Consider the following 18,901-nt stretch of genomic DNA (forward strand, 5'->3'; position numbering starts at 1 on the left):
AGTACAGGGGCTCCCTGAGAGGGAGCTGTACTAAAAAGATCCCCCCCCTCCAAAAAAAAAAAGCAATTCTCAGTGAATATTAGTGTGGAAATGAATGTTTAGATGGGACAAATTTAACATTTTGTATAACAAACTTTGGGGGAGGTACTGGGTATTGGACCTAGGGTCTAGCATATATTAAGCACATATCACTACCACTGAACTACAGCTCTAGCCCTTGGTATAGCAAACATTTTAGAGATTCATTAGACATGCCCCATAGAGAATTCTGTAGCTTTTTTTTTTTAATTGCATTTTTTTTTTTAGACTATTTGTGATTGATCTCTGAAGCTGTCTGTAAAGAAGGAGGGTCTGCTACACCTTTGACTCCAGGCTCGTGTGTTCATGAACAACAAAGGGCGAGGGATGGAAATAGATACCAAGACGGGCAAGAGAAGACAGAGGAGACAAGAGTGACGGAGGTGACAGGGAACAGCTAGTTTCCCAGCACAGACACCAATAGACAGGTAGCTTTGACACTGTACCTAGAGAGGCTGCCCTCGGCGGCCAGGCCCTGGGAGTCATCGAGGACATTAGGTTCACTGCAGGAGGGGTAGGGAGATGAAGCATTTAGGGAAAGAAAATGCAGAAAGAAAAAATAAAAAGAGGAAAAAAAAAAAGAAAAGGGAAAGGGAGAAAAAAAAGCATGCAATTTTCTGTTTCCAAGAACTGAAAATAAATTGAACAGAACGAGGAAGGAAAAGGAGACAGTCAACCATTTCACCTTGTGCTGGGTTTGTCAAGACATAGGACTCAAGGCAATGGGGGAAGGAAAGACCGGATGGGTACGGCTCTCTGAGGAGTGGTCTGTTTATTGGTCAAGAGTTAAAATGAGCTCCAAATGGACACATGAGCTCTGAAATGCATTGCAGAGTAGATCTGTAGAAGATGAATCTATGATTTCTTTGGTAGCCATTTGGCTAGGTGGCTATTATTTTTAACATATCGTATGGACAAAGTATTTCAATGACCAGACCCCCACATTTTCTTGTACATCCTAACATTACCACACAGAAACCACTTACCATAAATGGCCACAACCAAAATCTGGAAGCTGATGCCATTAAGAAAAGCAAAGAAAGAGCCCAACTTCCCCTGCTAATTTTGCAATGAAAATATCAGTAAGCAAATGGAAGGTGTCTTCAAAACATTACAAAGAACTCACATTTACCTCCCTGTTCTATACTCTCTACTGACTGAATTGTAAATGCAATGGAAGCCTGTCGGTTGGTGAGTGAATCACAGTTTATCCACTTACTGGAATATAGTTGAGCTGATATTTGTGAGCATAAGCTGTACTATATTTTATTGACTTTCCCCTCAGGTCTAGCACTGAGCCAGGCAACCATAAGGCATTCAATATTTACATATTAAATTATGTATAGTTAAGCATCAAAAAAACTGAAGGGACTATTACAAAAGATCTGAGTGTAAAACTAGTCTCTGTCCCCAGGAAGGGGATCATTTTTTGGTAATGGACAAAGAGAGTGTTTCCTTCTCCAATTTTCCAAAATATAATCCAAGAACAAAGTGATGCCTTATAATATCTTCTTTTTAACTTCTAGGATATGTTTATATTAGATAAAATTTCTCCTTGCAAAAAAGTTGATCTATTATTTATAGACATGGAAAAGGAATTAGTAGTTTGACTTATTTTGGATAGGTCAAAACCTCTCTAATTAAAATTTATATTATTCTAAATACAAACATGTGGACAACTAACAATTAAGAATAAATTAATAGTTATCAACATTAATTGCTTATGTTACTTTTTTGGGACACATTTGGCTCTTTGGTTACATATTTTATTCATACATTTTTTTGTGCAAAGGGAAATTATCAAATGTTAGTTTACATGAACTATTTATTGAGTGGTTTGGGTATAGTATATTCCTGTATATAAACCAGTTTAATTTGAACACAGTCATATATCTCTATTGATATTATGTTCTATGTGTGAATTGTACTAGAGTGAGTCTAAGGGTATTAAAAATAACAGCAGGTAGGGATATAGCTGAGTGAGATAGCATACATAAGGCTGTATTGCAAAAATATAAAATAACACACTAAAAATCAGGCAATACCAATTATTTGAAAGAATACAATTCTTGAAATGAAAATAGTAGTTGTTCAAAAACTAGATTAACTCTGTCAGATCATTTTTTTGTATTATAATTTTATTTAAAAATATGTAGAATTCAAATATGAGTGTTTATTTAAATATAAATTTAAGTTTTAATTATGTAAATGATGTATTTTCATTTCCCCAAGTATAAAACGTTTAAAAACTAAGAGCCCCCAAATGTATTTTTTAAATTACATTCTTATATGGCAGAGAACACCAAAGGCAACTCTTTAAATGGTTTAGTCATTGAATCTTAGAGCTTTTGATATAGAAGTTACCCTTCAGATCATTTTAGCTTACTTCAGCACATAGCTGGAGAAACTGTGGACTGTATTTAAGTGTCCCACTCATGGTCCACACAGTGTCAGAGGTACATTTTTCCCTTAGTGAAGCATTCCTACATGCAGAACATCAGCTACAGAAGGGCTAAATTTCTAGAGTATCAAGTAAACTGGTCCACTCTTACCAAATACTCATTATCTTGCCTGATGATAAATCTGACATATAAGGATGACTTTGACCAGAAGCAAAGGATTATATTTCTAATTATGGATATCTCAATATAAAATTAATACTTGGACCTGCAGGTGTGATCTCATTTCAAAGCCTGGCTTGGAAATCTACAATTACCCACAGGAACCTACTTGGAAGTGCTTTCTTGAACAATTTCTCTAGAAACATGACCCATGCTTGCTTCTCTTTCCTTTTTTATAGGATAACATTAATGTATTTTCAGAATTTCTTTTGCCCCCCGCCCCAAGTGCAGAGTATATAAGACAGTCATAGCTCTTTACCTTTGGCTGGGTAACATGCCCACCTCAGCCTGAGGTGCAGACATGCTGGAGACGTGGCTGGAGAATCTCCTCCTTCCGAGGTTACCCAGGAGACAAGCTTCCTGTTCACTTACCACACTGGGCATGCTTACAGAGTCATCTAAAAGTGCGAAGGAACCATTGTTACAAAACCATGATGCCTATCAGAAAACTGCAGCCAAAGCTGTACTTGAGTTCCATGCCTGACATAGGTACAACCTCAGATCTATCTCTAAAGAGAAACAATCATAGCCATCTTCATATATATGATCAGCTAACACCACAAGTGAACCAATGATAATTCTTCATGTCAACACATTTCCTATCTGTCCCCCACACTACAGCAGCCTTCACAAAACACATGCAAACTTCTTACTCACAAAGTAGAGAAGAGTAAATCAATGTGTACCCACAAATTAAAGATTTCAGAAAAGCTAGACTGTGCACACATATTTAAAGACTATTGCAGGAATAGTTCAATTAGGAGTTTGTTTTTTAATAAGTCAGTTACATTTCCTTGACATTATAAAGCTACTCTGTTCACTTAATGATTTACAGCTTGCTGTGGGAAGCAATATTTCAAGAAAAAATATTTGAAAACTGTAATATCCTGAAATAAGTGCTTATTTTAATCTAAATTTTAAGTTTTAAAGAGGCCTTCCTTCCCTGCAGAGGCAGAAATTAATGCACCCCAATCCATATGAAAGTTAGCTTAGAACAGTATTTGAGTTAAGTTGACCTTATGCTAAGTGATCTAATACTGTCTGTTACTAAACCACATAAACTTCAATAAACAAATTGTGTTTTAGCAAATGTATGCTACCATGAAAGGTCATCTGATACTATTTAGAATATTCTAAGTGATATATCTAATATAAATTTTCAAATAAAATCATAAACATGAAAACTGCTATAAGTTTTAATTTGTTATAAGTGATTTGAACTGAGTCTTGACATATTGCCTTTGTAGTATGTTTACAAAAAAGTTAAAAATATGGAAAACATGATGGAACACATTGAGTTATTTCTACAAAAGCCTTTCCTAGATTCTCTTTGATTGTCCTTTGAACTCACGTGTCTTAACATCTCTATAGGATTTGTTTGCTCATTAGTCTTGTGTTTTCTTCTATTAAGCCTTTTAAGTGCTGTCTGTAAATGCCATCTTCTCTACAAGATTACTTCTAACACCATGGAGGACAGAGAATATGTCTTTCTCATTTTTTTTTGTTCTACACCTGGTAAGTCTTAATGTGAGCTTCTATGATTGGAAGAACGGTTTCAATTAAAACAGTTCATCATCTTGCTTTCATATCCTTTTCCATATAAACTAATGCTCACCCACATCACAGCTACAATGCACCCCTTATTGGTGGCCTCAATTTCTTTGAGATCACTGTGATATCTGAGAAAGATATTAGCATAAGACTACATGCCTTCTGATTCTCCTCCCCCTATATGAGTGTTGGAGTCTGCTGATGACATCTGTTTAAGTCTTCTCTACTTTTCTTCCATAACTCCTTTCTACTGTTCTGGCCAAGCACTTATTCAAGAAGTTACCCCGAGAATAGACTTAGTTCCAGGAATCACAGGGGGCATCATTTCCTATCATAAAAAAAAATGTTAATAGGTACTATTTCTTTTTTTCTTTTCTTTTCTTTTTTTTTGGTTTTTCGAGACAGGGTTTCTCTTGTGTAGCTTTGCGCCTTTCCTGGAACTCACTTGGTAGCCCAGGCTGGCCTCGAACTCACAGAGATCTGCCTGGCTCTGCCTCCCGAGTGCTGGGATTAAAAGGCGTGCGCCACCACCGCCCAGCTAGATACTATTTCATACATTAAAGAAAAGTAGAATTCACTTGATGTTTTGAACTGGTATCAAATCTTGCTGTTTATTTTAAACTGATCAATTTTGGTATTAGAATATAGTCAGTAGTAGAGTACTTGACGGTGCCTTGTAGACATGAAACCCCGAGTTCAGTCCCCAGGACCACTAATCCCTAGCACTACCCAATTAAATAAGAAGCACACTTTTGATTTAAAGTGTCAGGGACCCAGTGTGCTGGTGCATGATTGTGCCTGTAATGCCAGCTGTCATTGATGGAGACAGAAGGAACAGAAGCTGCAGGGTCATCCTCAGCAATGTAGGGGATGCAAGGCCAACCTGGGATAGATGTGACTCTGTCCCAAATAAATAAGTAAAGAAAAATTTAAAAGCAAACTCCTCATCCTTATCTCTTACACTGTGCTTTCTTGGTCAATATTTCATAAGAGTTGAGCTGCAACTGTAGAGGTATGTCCATGAGCAGTGGCCAGGTGTCTAGTTATAAGTTGTTTATAATATGATTGCTACTTTACATGACTAACGCCCAAACTAAATCTGGAAATATTGGTGAAAAGTATTTTAACAAAGCACATATTTCTTTTTCCATCGTATATGCCTAAATTCAGGGAGATATTAAAATGTTTTCATTTATTTTAGTTAATTAAAATTCTAAGCTTCATTTCCATTTCTTCTACTTTATTTAGTTCAGGGAGGGGCCTTTTGTGGCTTTCGTTTGGTATAGAGGGGTTCTTATATTTCCTTCTCATCTTTAAAGTACAACTTTTCTGTAAGCATTATGTAAGAGCATCTCAAAAACACAAGTGGAAAATAATCAGTGCAATTTAAGAAGCCCCTTACATGGCAGAGACATTTAATGAAAATTTATTCTTACGTACTTTCCTCGTCCTCCTCGTCAGTCCGACTCAGGGTGTCTTGAGAAGCTTGTTGGGATGGTTCACTGTCCTGCTCCCAGACAGTGCCTGTGCCCGTGTTGGAGCGGGACATGGTGGCCAGGCTCAGGCGGTAGGCAGAGGTAGATGTGCCCACGGTGCTGATGGATGTCTTTCCTTGGTAGGCTGGGAGTTGAGAGACCAAAGGAAATGGGTGGTAAGGTCATGAAAAACAGAAATGTTTGCTTCAAAGCGTTCCTGACTTTTTTTTTTTTTTTTTTAAGTGTAACTAGTGTGTCCCAGACTAAGGAGTTTTAAGATACAGTCGTATAAGAATTTGAAGGGCAGGGGGTCAGTATTGGCCACTGGTGTACTCTAAGTGAATAGCTTCCTTACAAAGGCCTGAGATCCCTACCAAGGGAAAGGCTTTTGCAGTTTTTTTTTTTTTCTCTCAGTGTATTTATTTTTCGTTTGCTTAGGCTAATAGAATACCAACTAACTTGAATTGCTGCTTCCAAAGCCTTGGTTTTTATTACCACCGCATGTGTATTGCCCACATAAGAATATTGGAATAATAAGAAAATTGGTATCTTTTATATGAACCTAAACTCAAAATCAGGATACAATGCCAAAGAGTTCCCATTCTCCTTTTCTGGAGACTGAAGCATTAGAACCTTCTCAGCTCTGTGGCAGGTGATTCTATCAGATTCAGCAGAAACTCTGAATGGCCATGTGTAAATATCACCAAGGTTGCACTTTTAACGTTTGTGTTTTGAACATCTTGCAAACAACAGTAAACACTTTAGAAAGCAAATAAAAGCCCAGTCTTTTACACATGGGTGATGAGTGCCCTCTAATGGTAGACAGGGATTTAATTTTCTCATTCAGGAGTCTGCTGTGGTAGAACTGCCCAGTAAGCAGTGAGGACTCAAGGAAAAATCTTTCAAATAGTTAAAAGTACCTTCTGCTTGTGAACTCTACTTAGCTCCTCCCCATTCCAATTTGTGCAACTTTAAGGTTTAGAATCCACAACATAAACCTAGTGCAAAATCACCTCACTGGCTGGCAGTGGTGGCGCATGCCTTTAATCCCAGCACTCCGGAGGCAGAGCCAGGCAGATCTCTGTGAGTTCGAGGCCAGCCTGGTCTACAGAGCGAGATCCAGGACAGGCACCAAAACTACACAGAGAAACCCTGTCACGAAAAAACAAAACAACAACAACAACAAAAAACAAACAACCATCTCACTGGCTTCACTATGTCTGTATATAAACTATTTAATCCTCTGAGTGTCAATTTCCTCCTTTTAAAATTGGACTTTGAATGATACATTGTGCAGATACTTGTGTGGATTAAAGGAAATAGCACCTGTGAAGTTATAAATAAAGCGAATCCTTCTATTAAAAAGGGGAATGAAAGAATGTAAACACCCTTTCCCCTTATTAAATATTTAAGTACTTAAATACTAAAAAGAGTACTTAAAATATTCAGAAGAATGTAACCAAATTCCCATGTCAGCCCTTGGCTTTTGTTTTATTGTTAGACGTAATTTCTTGGTCAAATCTATCAGTATATCAAGATAGCTAGTTCAGACTTGGTCCCCCAAAAGAGCAGTGAGCTGGGCAGAGGTTGTGAATTCCAACTGTCAGACTCAAGAGGCACCCTTCACGCTTACCTGATCCACTGTGGACCGCCTCTTTCAGAATTTTCAGTTCACTGTTGAACTCGGCAATGAGTGAGCTCTTGCATAAAGGGCGGGGGATGAAGCGCCGCTCTAGCTGGTCAGCAATATGTTGTCGGGCATTAAGTTCTTCATGGTTTTCTGCTGGTTGGGCCAGGAGCTAAAAGGAAGGAAGGCATTGCATCCTCAGGACCTCAATTTCCCCATCTGTAACCTGGGCTGTGATACCGACCCACTTCATAGACAGAGGAAGAAAAAGAAGGTGATGGGCAGGAAACGATGATACCAGCATGGTGCCACTGAGTAGTGTCTCTACCCCAAGAAACTGGGGCATGAGAAGAACTAAAGAATAGATAAATACTGGGAATCATGGAGGGAAAAAGGAGCATTAACTATCCTATTTTTTCTTTTTCTTTTTTTGGTTTTTCGAGACAGGGTTTCCCTGTGTAGCTTTGCGCCTTTCCTGGAACTCGCTTTGTAGACCAGGCTGGCCTCGAACTCACAGAGATCCGCCTGCCTCTGCCTCCGGAGTGCTGGAATTAAAGGTGTGCACCTCCTCCGCCTGGCTTTGTTTTTTTGTTTTTTGTTTTTTTTTAAATAGTAGATTTCAGATGATGTTACTGACCTGGGAGGACATTCTCCAGAACATTTCACAGGGCCAGTTTTTTTCCTTTCTTTAAGAAGACAGGGTGATGAATGGGAAGAGAATAAGTTTGGCATACTGTAATAGGTGAGAAGGTGCTTTGAATGTGAAATAGTGTCTGGATGCTTGCTTGGGGCTCCTTCCTCATCCAACACGGTGTTAAGCGTCTCTGCTAACTGGCCGCAGCGTGTATGTGTCCTGTACACCACCATGTGCACTCCCCCACCCTCACCTCTCGGCACTCCTGCCTTAGAAGAAAACAGCAAGTTCACCTTGCACTGGATGAAAGGGCGCAAGAGTACGAAGATGGGTATCCGGGTGCGCACGATGAAGTCGAGGAAGTCCCACAGGGCTAGGCCGCCCACCTTCCGCAGAGCCATTTCCTTCACCTGCAGGCTCAGCCAGTACCACTGGCTTCCCAGCTGCCTCTCGAAGCAGACGAGAATAACCTTTAGGGCTTCATAGCGGGGAAAAGAGAAAAGGATCCTGAGGGCTGGTGCTTCAGAGGAATCCTGCCCATAGCCACTGCCTGTGTACACGGGACAATTTCTAATTGATTAAACTCCGCGGTTCTAGAAACTTAACATGCACCCTTGAGCCAGTATTCCAGACACACAGGTAAAGGTATTTTGGTGGGTTAGAACACAATTTTATTAAGTGCATTGAAAATTCCCATTCTGGAAAAACAAACAAACAAACAATAGGGTAAGGTAGGTAGTCTGTTGAACTAAAGAGGCAATTATATGTATTACTAATGTTTTAGCTAATGTTTAAAGCCTTTGGCTTTACGGAATCATCAATATATTACCCACATTCCCAGCTAAAATACACAAAAAAAGAAGTACAATAGTCTGACCAAGGAAGAAAAATAGGTAACACCTTCATTAAAAAGGCAGAAAGTGGAATGGAATGAAAACATTTCTTCGAAGTTTTTATTCCTAGTCTTACATAAAGAGTTTCCATTCCCCACCATCCTCCGTGTTCCCTGACTTCACAGATACTTCTCTGCCAGCCTGAAGCTCATTTAAGCCTGATCTCTTATGCCTTGGGCAACTGAGCGCCCATCCGGTCAGGTCCTGTGTACACACATTTTTTTTTCTTTTTGTTTTCAGGTCATAGTAAATGATATCTTTTACATACACACCCCTTCAGAATGCTTCTTAAGCACCTCATTTTCCCATATTCCAAACTCCAAGGACCTGTTTGATTCCATGAGTTTGTGATCGTCTTGCACTCTCCCACCAACATTCACTTTGGTGGATGAAAAAGTGTCACATGAGATGTCCTCTTATTGGGTTCCCATTGTCGTGCTCCTTATTCTTGGTGTCAGTCCAAGAGTGGTCTTTTCCCCCGGTCTACTTCTTTCAAGGACAATGACTGGCCCTCTATTACGCCATAGGAAGGCAACCCTTAAAGGCAGGGTTGAGGTAATGGGGAAGCAGGGGAGTAAGTGGGCAGATGAATTGGAAGTTTGTAGGAAGAGGAGACTGTCCTCACATGATTAAAGATCAAGATGGAAATGTAAAGACATTGTTAGGCAAGAATAAGACAGCTGGCTGAGGAAATAATGTCCTGCAAGGCCACCATGTCCTATTGCTCAGGATGTTGACTGTCAACTCCAAGGGCTTTATTTACATAGATGACAGACCAATGGGATTCATAGCATATACTACCTCACAGTAGCTATCAAATCTGAGTGATTGTGCTGTCAATCAGAAAGAGGCAATCCTTCCTACAGACCCCTTCTTTATATACTCTAGGCATCCTATGCAAACCACCAAGTCAATTCAGATACTGCATAGATGAAACTACTCTTTGTCTTATATTTACTGAAGCAAACCAGCCCTGCAAGAGTGTTTCTTTAAATACCTTCTGAGCCAAGATAGATCGTGGTAAGTACATCCATGGCGAGCGGAAAAGAGGAGGCAGGGAAAAAAGAGCCTTACCCAAGTATGCTGCCTGGCTGGTGGACTCCGCCAGCCCTTCCTTGCGCAAGTCTTTGCCTGCATCCCCAGGGGTGGAGCAGTGGGCGGGAGAGCTCTCGAGCATGAAGTTCTTGCTCCTAGAGGTGCTGATGATCCGAGGGGGCAGGAGCACATTAATGACAGTCTGCAGCAGTAGCTGTACCTCGGGCTGCTCCAGCCACGGGCTATCTGAAGTGCATTTCGGGAAAGGAAGGGGAGAGCGTAACAATCACAAGGCAGACCTTCCATGGTACACACCGAGCAATGCAACTTCTTCCAGTTCCAAGCCAGAACACACAGAAATGTGGGCATTTCCCACCAAGTACGGTTTCTTCCAAGGACAACACAGTGTTATTGGCACCCTTGGGTCGCCAATAGCTGGCATCCAAGGGCTTGTGTTCTCAGCCAGATCTCCTGCTTACCAGTTCATTCTCTTTTCTTTTGGTAAATACTTAGGATGTACTGACCTTACATTTGAGATACGCTTTTCCTAAAAGAAAGACCCCCTTAAGGTTATGTTGGATTAAAAAAGAAGAATTAAAAGGTTTCTTAGAAACAAAAAAAGAAGAAGGAGGAAGAGGAAGAGTAATGAAAATGTATTGACAGTTAGCAGCTGCAGAATTTCTGCTAACCACAGTGGCCATGTTATAGTTCAGTCATCTATCAATTCTCAGTGTATTGAACTTGAACTCATTAACATTTTCTTAACTTAACTGAAACAATTTACTCTGCCCTCTGCTGTATTGAAGTAATTTTAAATAGGATATTTCTTCTAAGAAGTAGAGCAGAGAAACTCTCGTCCTAGGTCAGTTAAACCAAATAAAACTCCTGTTTCCCAAACCCCTGCTTAAACCATTTAGATCTATTTCAACTGATGAGTTTCATGGGGAGAGGAAGAATAGAAACACCACCCTGGTAGTTAAAAAACACAACAACAATGATACGTTTCCTTTAGTTAAATTAATCAGACCTTTGCTTCCAGATCCTACTGTGAGCACAAATGGGATGAGCAGATTTAAAAGCATCCCCTCCCTTCGCTCTTGATTGGTGAATGGGGAGATCACATGGCTTAAAGGGAAATCTTCTTTTAAAGCCTGTGCAGCGATAATAGAGAGAAAAAAAAGATTAATTGACCACTGTGCCCATTGTGTGCGTTTGTTTCTACAGAGTGTGTCGGCGAAGGTGCCTCCCCGCTGGCTGCACCTGTAAACTACGAGTTCAAGTGTCTTCTTTGTGGCATATGACGTTTGACCCACACTGATGCTTTAACCATTGGCTTCACATAACAGAGCCACATTCCTAAAAAGACATTAATAGCTTAAGCATTAAGGGAAGAAGTTTAATATAAGACCCACCTCATTTCCCCTGCTAATTTTCTCCACGTGTCTACCCAGGAAAATGAAGAAAATGACAACTTGGCACTTTTCTCCATTTGGGGTTATGTAAAAGTTCTTTCACCCCTGCCTAGGCCTTCTTCAGGCCAGGAAGCATGGAAAGGAAGAAATTAGTGATCTTTGGAAACCGGCTATCAAAGTGCTTATAGGACTGCCATACCCCCCTTCTCCACAGTAGCCGCCATTCTTCCCATGCTTTGTACATCTACCCATTCTCCGGATGGTAAGACTGTCAGATAATAGGTAGGTCAGTTATGCCTTTATATCCGACGTATTCCGTCTGTTGATCACAGAGCTTTAAAACTGGGTGACACAGAGAGAAACAGTCAGGGGAATTAAGATTCTGTACCTTTGTTAATAAAGTGGGATACTCCATATGTGTGTTTAAAATAATATTCAACTCACAATCACTAAAGAAAATAAAGATATTCAAAGTCTGGTAGTAACGTGTGAAAGAATTTTAGACCGCAATTCTTTCTGAAAATAATTTTAAGCCAGACTTTGAATACTATTGCCTCTTTTGATTAACAATTGTGAGCTGGTTACCCATAAGACATTCGTTTGCACATCGCTTAAATGACCACAGCGGTTCCTGTGGTTGCGCCAGGACTAAAGGACTCTGCTATTTTTGAGATCTCAAGAAGAATTACAGAAGCACAACTTAGGGCCATGCTCAGGGCTGAAGCTCCAAACCTATCACGGTTTGGAGGTGTTCACACTTCTGGCTCACAGATTTTGCCCAGCCTTTGCAGAAAGAGAAAGAGAGAGGGAGCACCACGAGATGTGGCGCCTCCACCAGCAACTGAATGAGCGTGACAAACAGGTAAGGCAGTCACACCTGTATCTGCAATGCTACAAGCCGGACAACAGCTGTGCTGAAGGGCAGAGGTGGTGAGAGATAAGGGCTGAGATGAAGAAGGGGTAATCCATCCGCAACACTGGAAGGTCCTACCACTCCCATCACCTGAAATACAAACAGAGCACATGACCAGCCTTGACCATTGCAATTTCATGCAACTGTAGCAAAGGAGTCTCATTCACTAATAATAATAATATTAACAAAATTGAAGGTTGGGCATGTTATTTTTTTTTCAGTCTTTCCTTTTTCTGCGCCCTCTAAGGCATGTAATGTCTGGAGTCAGGTCGATCATTATACTGGATTCAGCCAAGGTTTTGTAGGATGTTGTTTATAGCTAGCTATGTAGGTAATGAGAGATGAACTAAAGAAAACTATTCTAATTGGGAGACTGGACACTTACTTGTGGATTCAAAGGAGTGCAGGCAACATTCTTTGATGGAGCGAATATTGACAACAATGATGGTGATCACAGCTCTATGTGCACTAGGCATTCCAACTACACACTTGTTGCCCAACTAGTTAAGCAGCAGATCCTACTGGATGATATGCTCTAACATGGTTTCCACACATTGTACAAAACCTTGTCACGACCAAACTCTAGATATTACATAAACGGTGAAAATAATTTTTCTTTCCATAAAATCCTAAAAGGGCCAACCCATGGTGTTATTTGGCCCTTTTAGAAGAAAAAGGAAAAGAAAGCCTTCTTTGTGTTTTAAGGTTCTCCTTCCCAAGTTATCTCAACTTTTAGCCAATTGTGCAGACTCCAACACCCCACTCTCCAACTGGCAGCCCTCAACTCTCAACGCAACTTGGAGGTGATTGTCAAGGTAGTGCGTGGGAAGCAGGCATTCCGACATCCCGCCTCGGCAGGGATGGGCCCCTGTGTCTCCCATGTACCACCTTGAAATGTACCTCACTGTTTTTAGTGTCACCTGAGCCATCCGTTTTCATAGGTAAGTCAGGGGCACAAAGTGGTTGACCTGTAAATCTTCAGTTTAGAGAAATCAATAGCAGAGTTAAACTGTGCAAAGTTTCGTAAGGTTGCCACTTGGCTACTCACCAGATTGACACAGACATTGATCAGTGACCTAAGGTGAGGCAGGAAGGATATGATTGGCTGCCTCTGAAGTGTCAAACAAACCCCTTCAATCAAACTGCTGGCAGGCTCCCACTCAACCTGTCTCCTGGAATACAACATAGGAGCCATTAGCGCCCTGGGCTCCCTTCTGGAGAGAGTCTGAGACAAGTGAACGAGACAGTGACCCTGGCATCAGCTGAGACAGGATGTGTGTGCTGAGACAACAGAGTGCTCCACGAGGGATGACATTTACCCATGGTGTTCCAAAAGTACAGAGCACACTGGGAGGGGAGGAAGGACGGAAAACGCAGCAGAGGCACACTCCTGCCCAACCAACTAATGAGACAAAATCTATTGAAGAAAAAACAGAGATGATGAATGGGTCACATCATAAGGTCCCTGTGATGTCATTATTGAGAGGAGCCCTATACTGTCATTTCAGGAGACCTGAGAAATCTTCCAATAGAACTAATCTGCCCCCAGCTGCAGTCCTGAAATCTACTTATCTGACTATACTTGATACAGTCAACTTTCACACAGTAGGATTTATATGGCTTACGTCCTGTCAAAAAGATGAAATTTGAGGGAACTGGTCTAGAAAGTTCTCTTTGCCTCATAAGGAAATGATGTCTCGGATTATTTTCTGTGGAAGTACAGATGGTGGAGCCACGATCCAATCAGAATAACACAGTGTATTTCTGTATTAACAATGAATATACTCTGAGACTGTCGCAGTCCTCACAATTCCAAAACAAGCAGCAGGCTGGGCTCTTTCAATCTGGAAATTATTTCTAAGCCTACATTTCCTACAAAACTGCAGCCTGTACAATGAAAGGGTGGAGATGTATCACAAATGGGAAAACACTGACATTCCGGAGGCCAGAAGTGCCCAAGTAACCCACAGCTCGGCTTCAGACAATCCTTTGTTTGTTGAACTGAGGTCACATGAAAGGGTTAAAGGCAAATCGACTGTATATTACATCAGCCTTCCCAGGAAAATTTCCCATAGCTGACCAAATCTGTGAATGAATCCAAGATTTCCTTTGGAGAGGTATGGTCATTTATAATAGGTTTAACTGTATGTCAAATGAACCATTTTATGGAGATGTTTAACATCTTCAAATGTCAGAGTACTTAAGAAAAATAATTTATTTTGACACACACTCATAAGAAATTTATAAATGTTTGATCAGCCATTTACCAGCAGATGCTGGTAATGTTTTACTGGGACCACTAAAGAAATAATGCTTAAGAACAAGCATCTCCATGCCACTGAAATAAATGATTTTGATATAGTCTTGACATTCATCACCATGGTACAAAAAAGAAAAAAAAATAAGAACCAGCGCTTAGGCAGTAGCCTGATATTGTCCAATTTTGCTTTTCTGTGTGACTCATGGTGGCATAAATGTGCAAAGCGCTGGCTAATACCTGTAAAACTGCTGGCAAACTGAACCTGAAGTACTATGGTCTGAGGCAAAGTTGATTTGATTTTGAGTTTAGTTTTAAAGGAGAGAAAAAGCTCTCTCATTCATCCAAATTTGAAATTTCCATTTTAGTGGGTTTGTGAATTATACCACCTACTCACTATGACTATAGTTTCCAAACTTGGTTCACGTCTCCAGAAAGGCTAGTGCAGAGGCATCTGCTCATTGGAAGGGGATGAGTGGATTTTTCTCAGGCCGCCAAGAAGTCACTAGGCTATGATTGTGTTCATTTAGAACTCCATTGAACAAGGTGAAAGTTAGGGTTTGTTATCAGTTCTGTGACCTTCTTAGTTGAAGTTTGGCTGATAATTATAAAACTTGAAAATTTTTTTATCTTGCTATGTACCCAAATAGAATAACTTACTATAATAAATGTAGTACTTTTAGCATCAAATTAATGCTTCTCCTCTTTGTTGTGGCTATTTGTAAGGCATACTCTCTCTTACTTCAAGGATTAGAGACTGTTGAGTTCTAATTGGACTTCTTCATTGCATTCGATGAAGAACTAACTGAGAAAAGGACACTTCCTTCAAGAGAAGCACATATATTCCTAAAGAAATGTTATCGCCTCAAAACAAATCTTGCTACTGGGACATTTATATTCCCAATTATCTGTGCACAAATACCACCAGAAACCTTCTGCCTCGTTTATCTAACTACCGAGTGACCTACTATGTTTTAAGATGGAAAACTTCTAACCGTGTGCTCTAGAATATCTGACCAGGAGGCCTCCTCACCTCAGGGTAGGCATCTTATGGATTTTGTTGAACATTCTATCCAATCTCTTTAGAATGAGGATAAGGGCTGGCCTCACTGGCTCCGCTGACCAGTCGGTAATAGGCAGCATCTCCATAATGTAGCGCCGAAGGCCCCGGCTCTCCATTGTCTGGGTGTCATACGGTGCCAGCTTCAGAAGGGAGTGTGCAATTTCTGCCAGCCTAAAATCATTTTAGAAATAATGAGCAGAAATACCACAGCAGGAATATTTCCACACAGCGTCATGCTGATCACCTCATGCTAATCAAAACACCAACTTCCTAACTAAGAACGTCCTCTCCGACACCCTCTGTCCCTCTGTTCTTCTCCTATATATCAATACAACGATATGGGCACACGCAGAGACATGGAGAATGTTTCAGAGAGTAAACATGAGGAGAAACTTAGGAAGATTAAGGATGGGCCAAATGCATCTAGAGAATGCTACTGCTTCGTGTGTGTGTGTGTGTGTGTGTGTGTGTGTGTGTGTGTGTGTGACAGGTCTCATGTTGTTCAGATTGGCTCCAAACTTGCTATGTAGCAGAAAATGATCCTGAATTTTATAACCTTTTGCTTCACCCTCCCAAGTGCTGAAATTACAGACATCTTGTTACTGTGCCTTGTTGTATGTAGTGCTAAATTCCCAGAGAATGTGATTCTACACCACACATACACACACACACACACACACACACACACACACACACACACACGAAGCAGTAGCTATATTAGCTATAGCATTTTGGTAAAGAGAAAAGTTGATAACAGCAGGAGAGGGAAAGTGAATGCTTGACAGGATCAATAGGACCACCTCTCGGCACTCTTTAGGAATAGCATCTAAGCTATTGCCGACCTCTCCACTGCTTGGATTTCATAACATGTACCTCATCTGACTAGCTCCATAGATGGCAGAACCCATTACTGTCCAAAGAATTCATTCCTTCTTTGGAGGCTGCACTGCTAGAAGCTGCAATCATGTGAGGTCTTTAAGTTCTCTCAACATCTTCCTGCTAGGCTTATTTGTGAATGCACAAGTCCCATTCATCATCTTCATGGCAACCCTTCATGCCAAGAAATAGTTACCATCTCTTCATATTCATGATCTTCATTCCTAACTGGACAGAGTCCTGGAAACTGTGTGTGAGGGTGGGTGCCCTAAAGAAATGTTTCAAACAGCCTACACATTTGTATGGTTTATCTCTTTCTTGTAAGTATGTCATGGAAAAAGGATTCTTTCTTAGAATGTTTGATAAGGACTACCCAGATAAGGATAGTTTTAGCCACACAGACTCTTCTAGAAATCTTCACCTTATCCCTGCACATTCTTAGACATTCTACTGTAACACGTAACCTGTCTAAACCAACTTGGGAAACTTGGGCTCTTGTAAACCATATTTTGTCGAAGAAAGTGAATGCAATTCCCTGTTAAGTTGAATAAGCACTAGAGTTTAGCTCTCAGAAAAGAGTGTATTTTAAAGATAGCTTTGAGATATGTTTGAAAAACGGTCTCTCTTTAAGCTTGGGAGCAAGATTTTGGGCTGAATATGAGAGAAAAAGTATAGATCAATACATGATTTTCTTTAACCTTTGGTTGTGAAAAATGGATTAGTGGTCAGCCTACAAGAGAGTCTTCCTTTCATACAGTGTTTCCAACCCTACCTGCGTGATACCATGTATTTGCACACATATTCTTGTTTCAAAAGGAAATCAGGTTATGTTGGTCCTTTTCTGATGGGAACTCAAGAAGGAGAAGGCAGAGCAGGGGAAGGAAAGAGAGGAAGAGTGAGGGAGGAGGGAAAGAGGGAAAACTGTAGATGTTACTCCACTGGGTACTCAGGAGTGGGTAACGAGGCAAGGGATTCCTTTTGCGCAGAGAGTCTATCTAAGCAAGAATATCTTCTCTGAGAGCCTTGAAATCAATCATGTATCGCGCAAATGCAGAGTATAGATTCCCTCAACACTGCTTCTTAGCACTTTAGCCTGGTCCAAACTCTTCGAGCAAGCATCTCCGGTGTTACCTGGATAGCAGTTCCATTTCACCTTTTTTCAATCCAGCCTTTTCTATTTGGGTAACATCCATTCTTAAACTTTAAAATATGACCCACAGTTCCAAAATTCATGCCAGTTTGACTTTCACACACAACACACACACACACACACACACACACACACACACACACACACACACTACAAGAAACATTAATACATGCTGGCACTGTGTCAATGTATTTGGATCTGCCGCCTACCTCTCATCCCATAACATAGAACATATTTAGACAAAGAAACATACACTTGTCTTTCATCAAAAGCTTGTTGTTCAGTAGTACATTAATAGGGACACTTGGTTTAAATAATCTCTAGGCCATGTAACTTTTGCCCTCCAACAGATCCAGGCCACGAAGTAGCTGTCCTCTTACACTAACCCGGCTCTAGAGAGCTTGCTTGTGACAAAACACATAACGACATTATGCCAACTATCTACACAGCCACTCAGAGCCAGCCCCTTATCTATTAAAAGGACATTGTCGAGGACACTATTCTTTGTACTACTCTTTTTCTTTTCAACAAATATCAATCAGGAGATATTGCTTGTCCTTTTATTTTATTTCCTTGTTTGTTTGTTTTTAGATGGAGTCTCCTTATGTAGCCAAGAGTATCCTGGAGCCAGGTGGTTGGTGGCGCACGCCTTTAATCCCAGCACTTGGGAGGCAGAGCCAGGCAGATCTCTGTGAGTTCGAGGGCAGCCTGATCTACAGAGCAAGATCCAGGAAAGGCTCCAAAGCTACACAGAGAAACCCTGTCTTAAAACAAAACAAAACAAAACAACCACAACAAAAAACCTGGAAAAAATAAAAAGAGTATCCTGGAACTGTGGAGACTAACCTGGCCTTGAACTTTTGACCCTTCCACCTCATAGCTCACTGATCACTGATGTCAATAACCATGACCAACATTACTTTTAATAACTATTATCTCACTGAACAACTATATTTTTATTTTATTGACATTGTGGTTTTATAACTGATCTTATTTTGCTAATTGCTTTACGACTCCAGAAGTTTAACATCAAATATATGGTTCATGAATAAATCTAAAATGATTTCTTATTATGTTTGTGTTTATCTTATCACAACCATATAAATATTTGCATGCCAATTTCACTTTTTTTCCTGATTCTCTAGTTAGTGTATGCTATCTTTTTGTATCATATATTTTCAAAGTTGCCTGAAAATAATAAACAGTTGATTATACAAGTGATCTCAGTTACTTGCAACTATGTTTTTTCTTTTTGTCTTTTAAAATGGACTACAATAACCTTGAAAGTTAGGGCTCTTATTTGTACCCCTAATGTC

The 18,901-nt window shown here is 40.3% G+C and overlaps 1 protein-coding gene across 7 annotated transcripts in view; it reads right to left on the reverse strand.

The window, feature by feature from the left end:
* Window positions 1–18,901, reverse strand: part of Unc80 (unc-80 homolog, NALCN channel complex subunit) — a 180,556-nt gene that overhangs the window by 14,175 nt on the left and 147,480 nt on the right. For 5 of the 7 annotated variants that reach the window (XM_028870069.2, XM_037210309.1, XM_028870068.2 and 2 more), the window contains 10 exons: window positions 15,530–15,730; window positions 13,288–13,411; window positions 12,204–12,329; window positions 10,942–11,065; window positions 9,954–10,160; window positions 8,280–8,464; window positions 7,359–7,524; window positions 5,691–5,870; window positions 2,959–3,097; window positions 525–581 (listed from right to left, as the gene is read on the reverse strand). In XM_028870069.2, coding sequence (XP_028725902.1) covers window positions 525–581; window positions 2,959–3,097; window positions 5,691–5,870; window positions 7,359–7,524; window positions 8,280–8,464; window positions 9,954–10,160; window positions 10,942–11,065; window positions 12,204–12,329; window positions 13,288–13,411; window positions 15,530–15,730 — 1,509 coding nt within the window. The remainder of the gene's footprint in view (window positions 1–524; window positions 582–2,958; window positions 3,098–5,690; window positions 5,871–7,358; window positions 7,525–8,279; window positions 8,465–9,953; window positions 10,161–10,941; window positions 11,066–12,203; window positions 12,330–13,287; window positions 13,412–15,529; window positions 15,731–18,901) is intronic. The other 2 variants (XM_028870070.2, XM_028870072.2) reach the window with 1 other exon arrangement.

The sequence above is a fragment of the Peromyscus leucopus genome, chromosome 13 (assembly GCF_004664715.2).
Source record: "Peromyscus leucopus breed LL Stock chromosome 13, UCI_PerLeu_2.1, whole genome shotgun sequence".
Classification (NCBI taxonomy): domain Eukaryota; kingdom Metazoa; phylum Chordata; class Mammalia; order Rodentia; family Cricetidae; genus Peromyscus; species Peromyscus leucopus.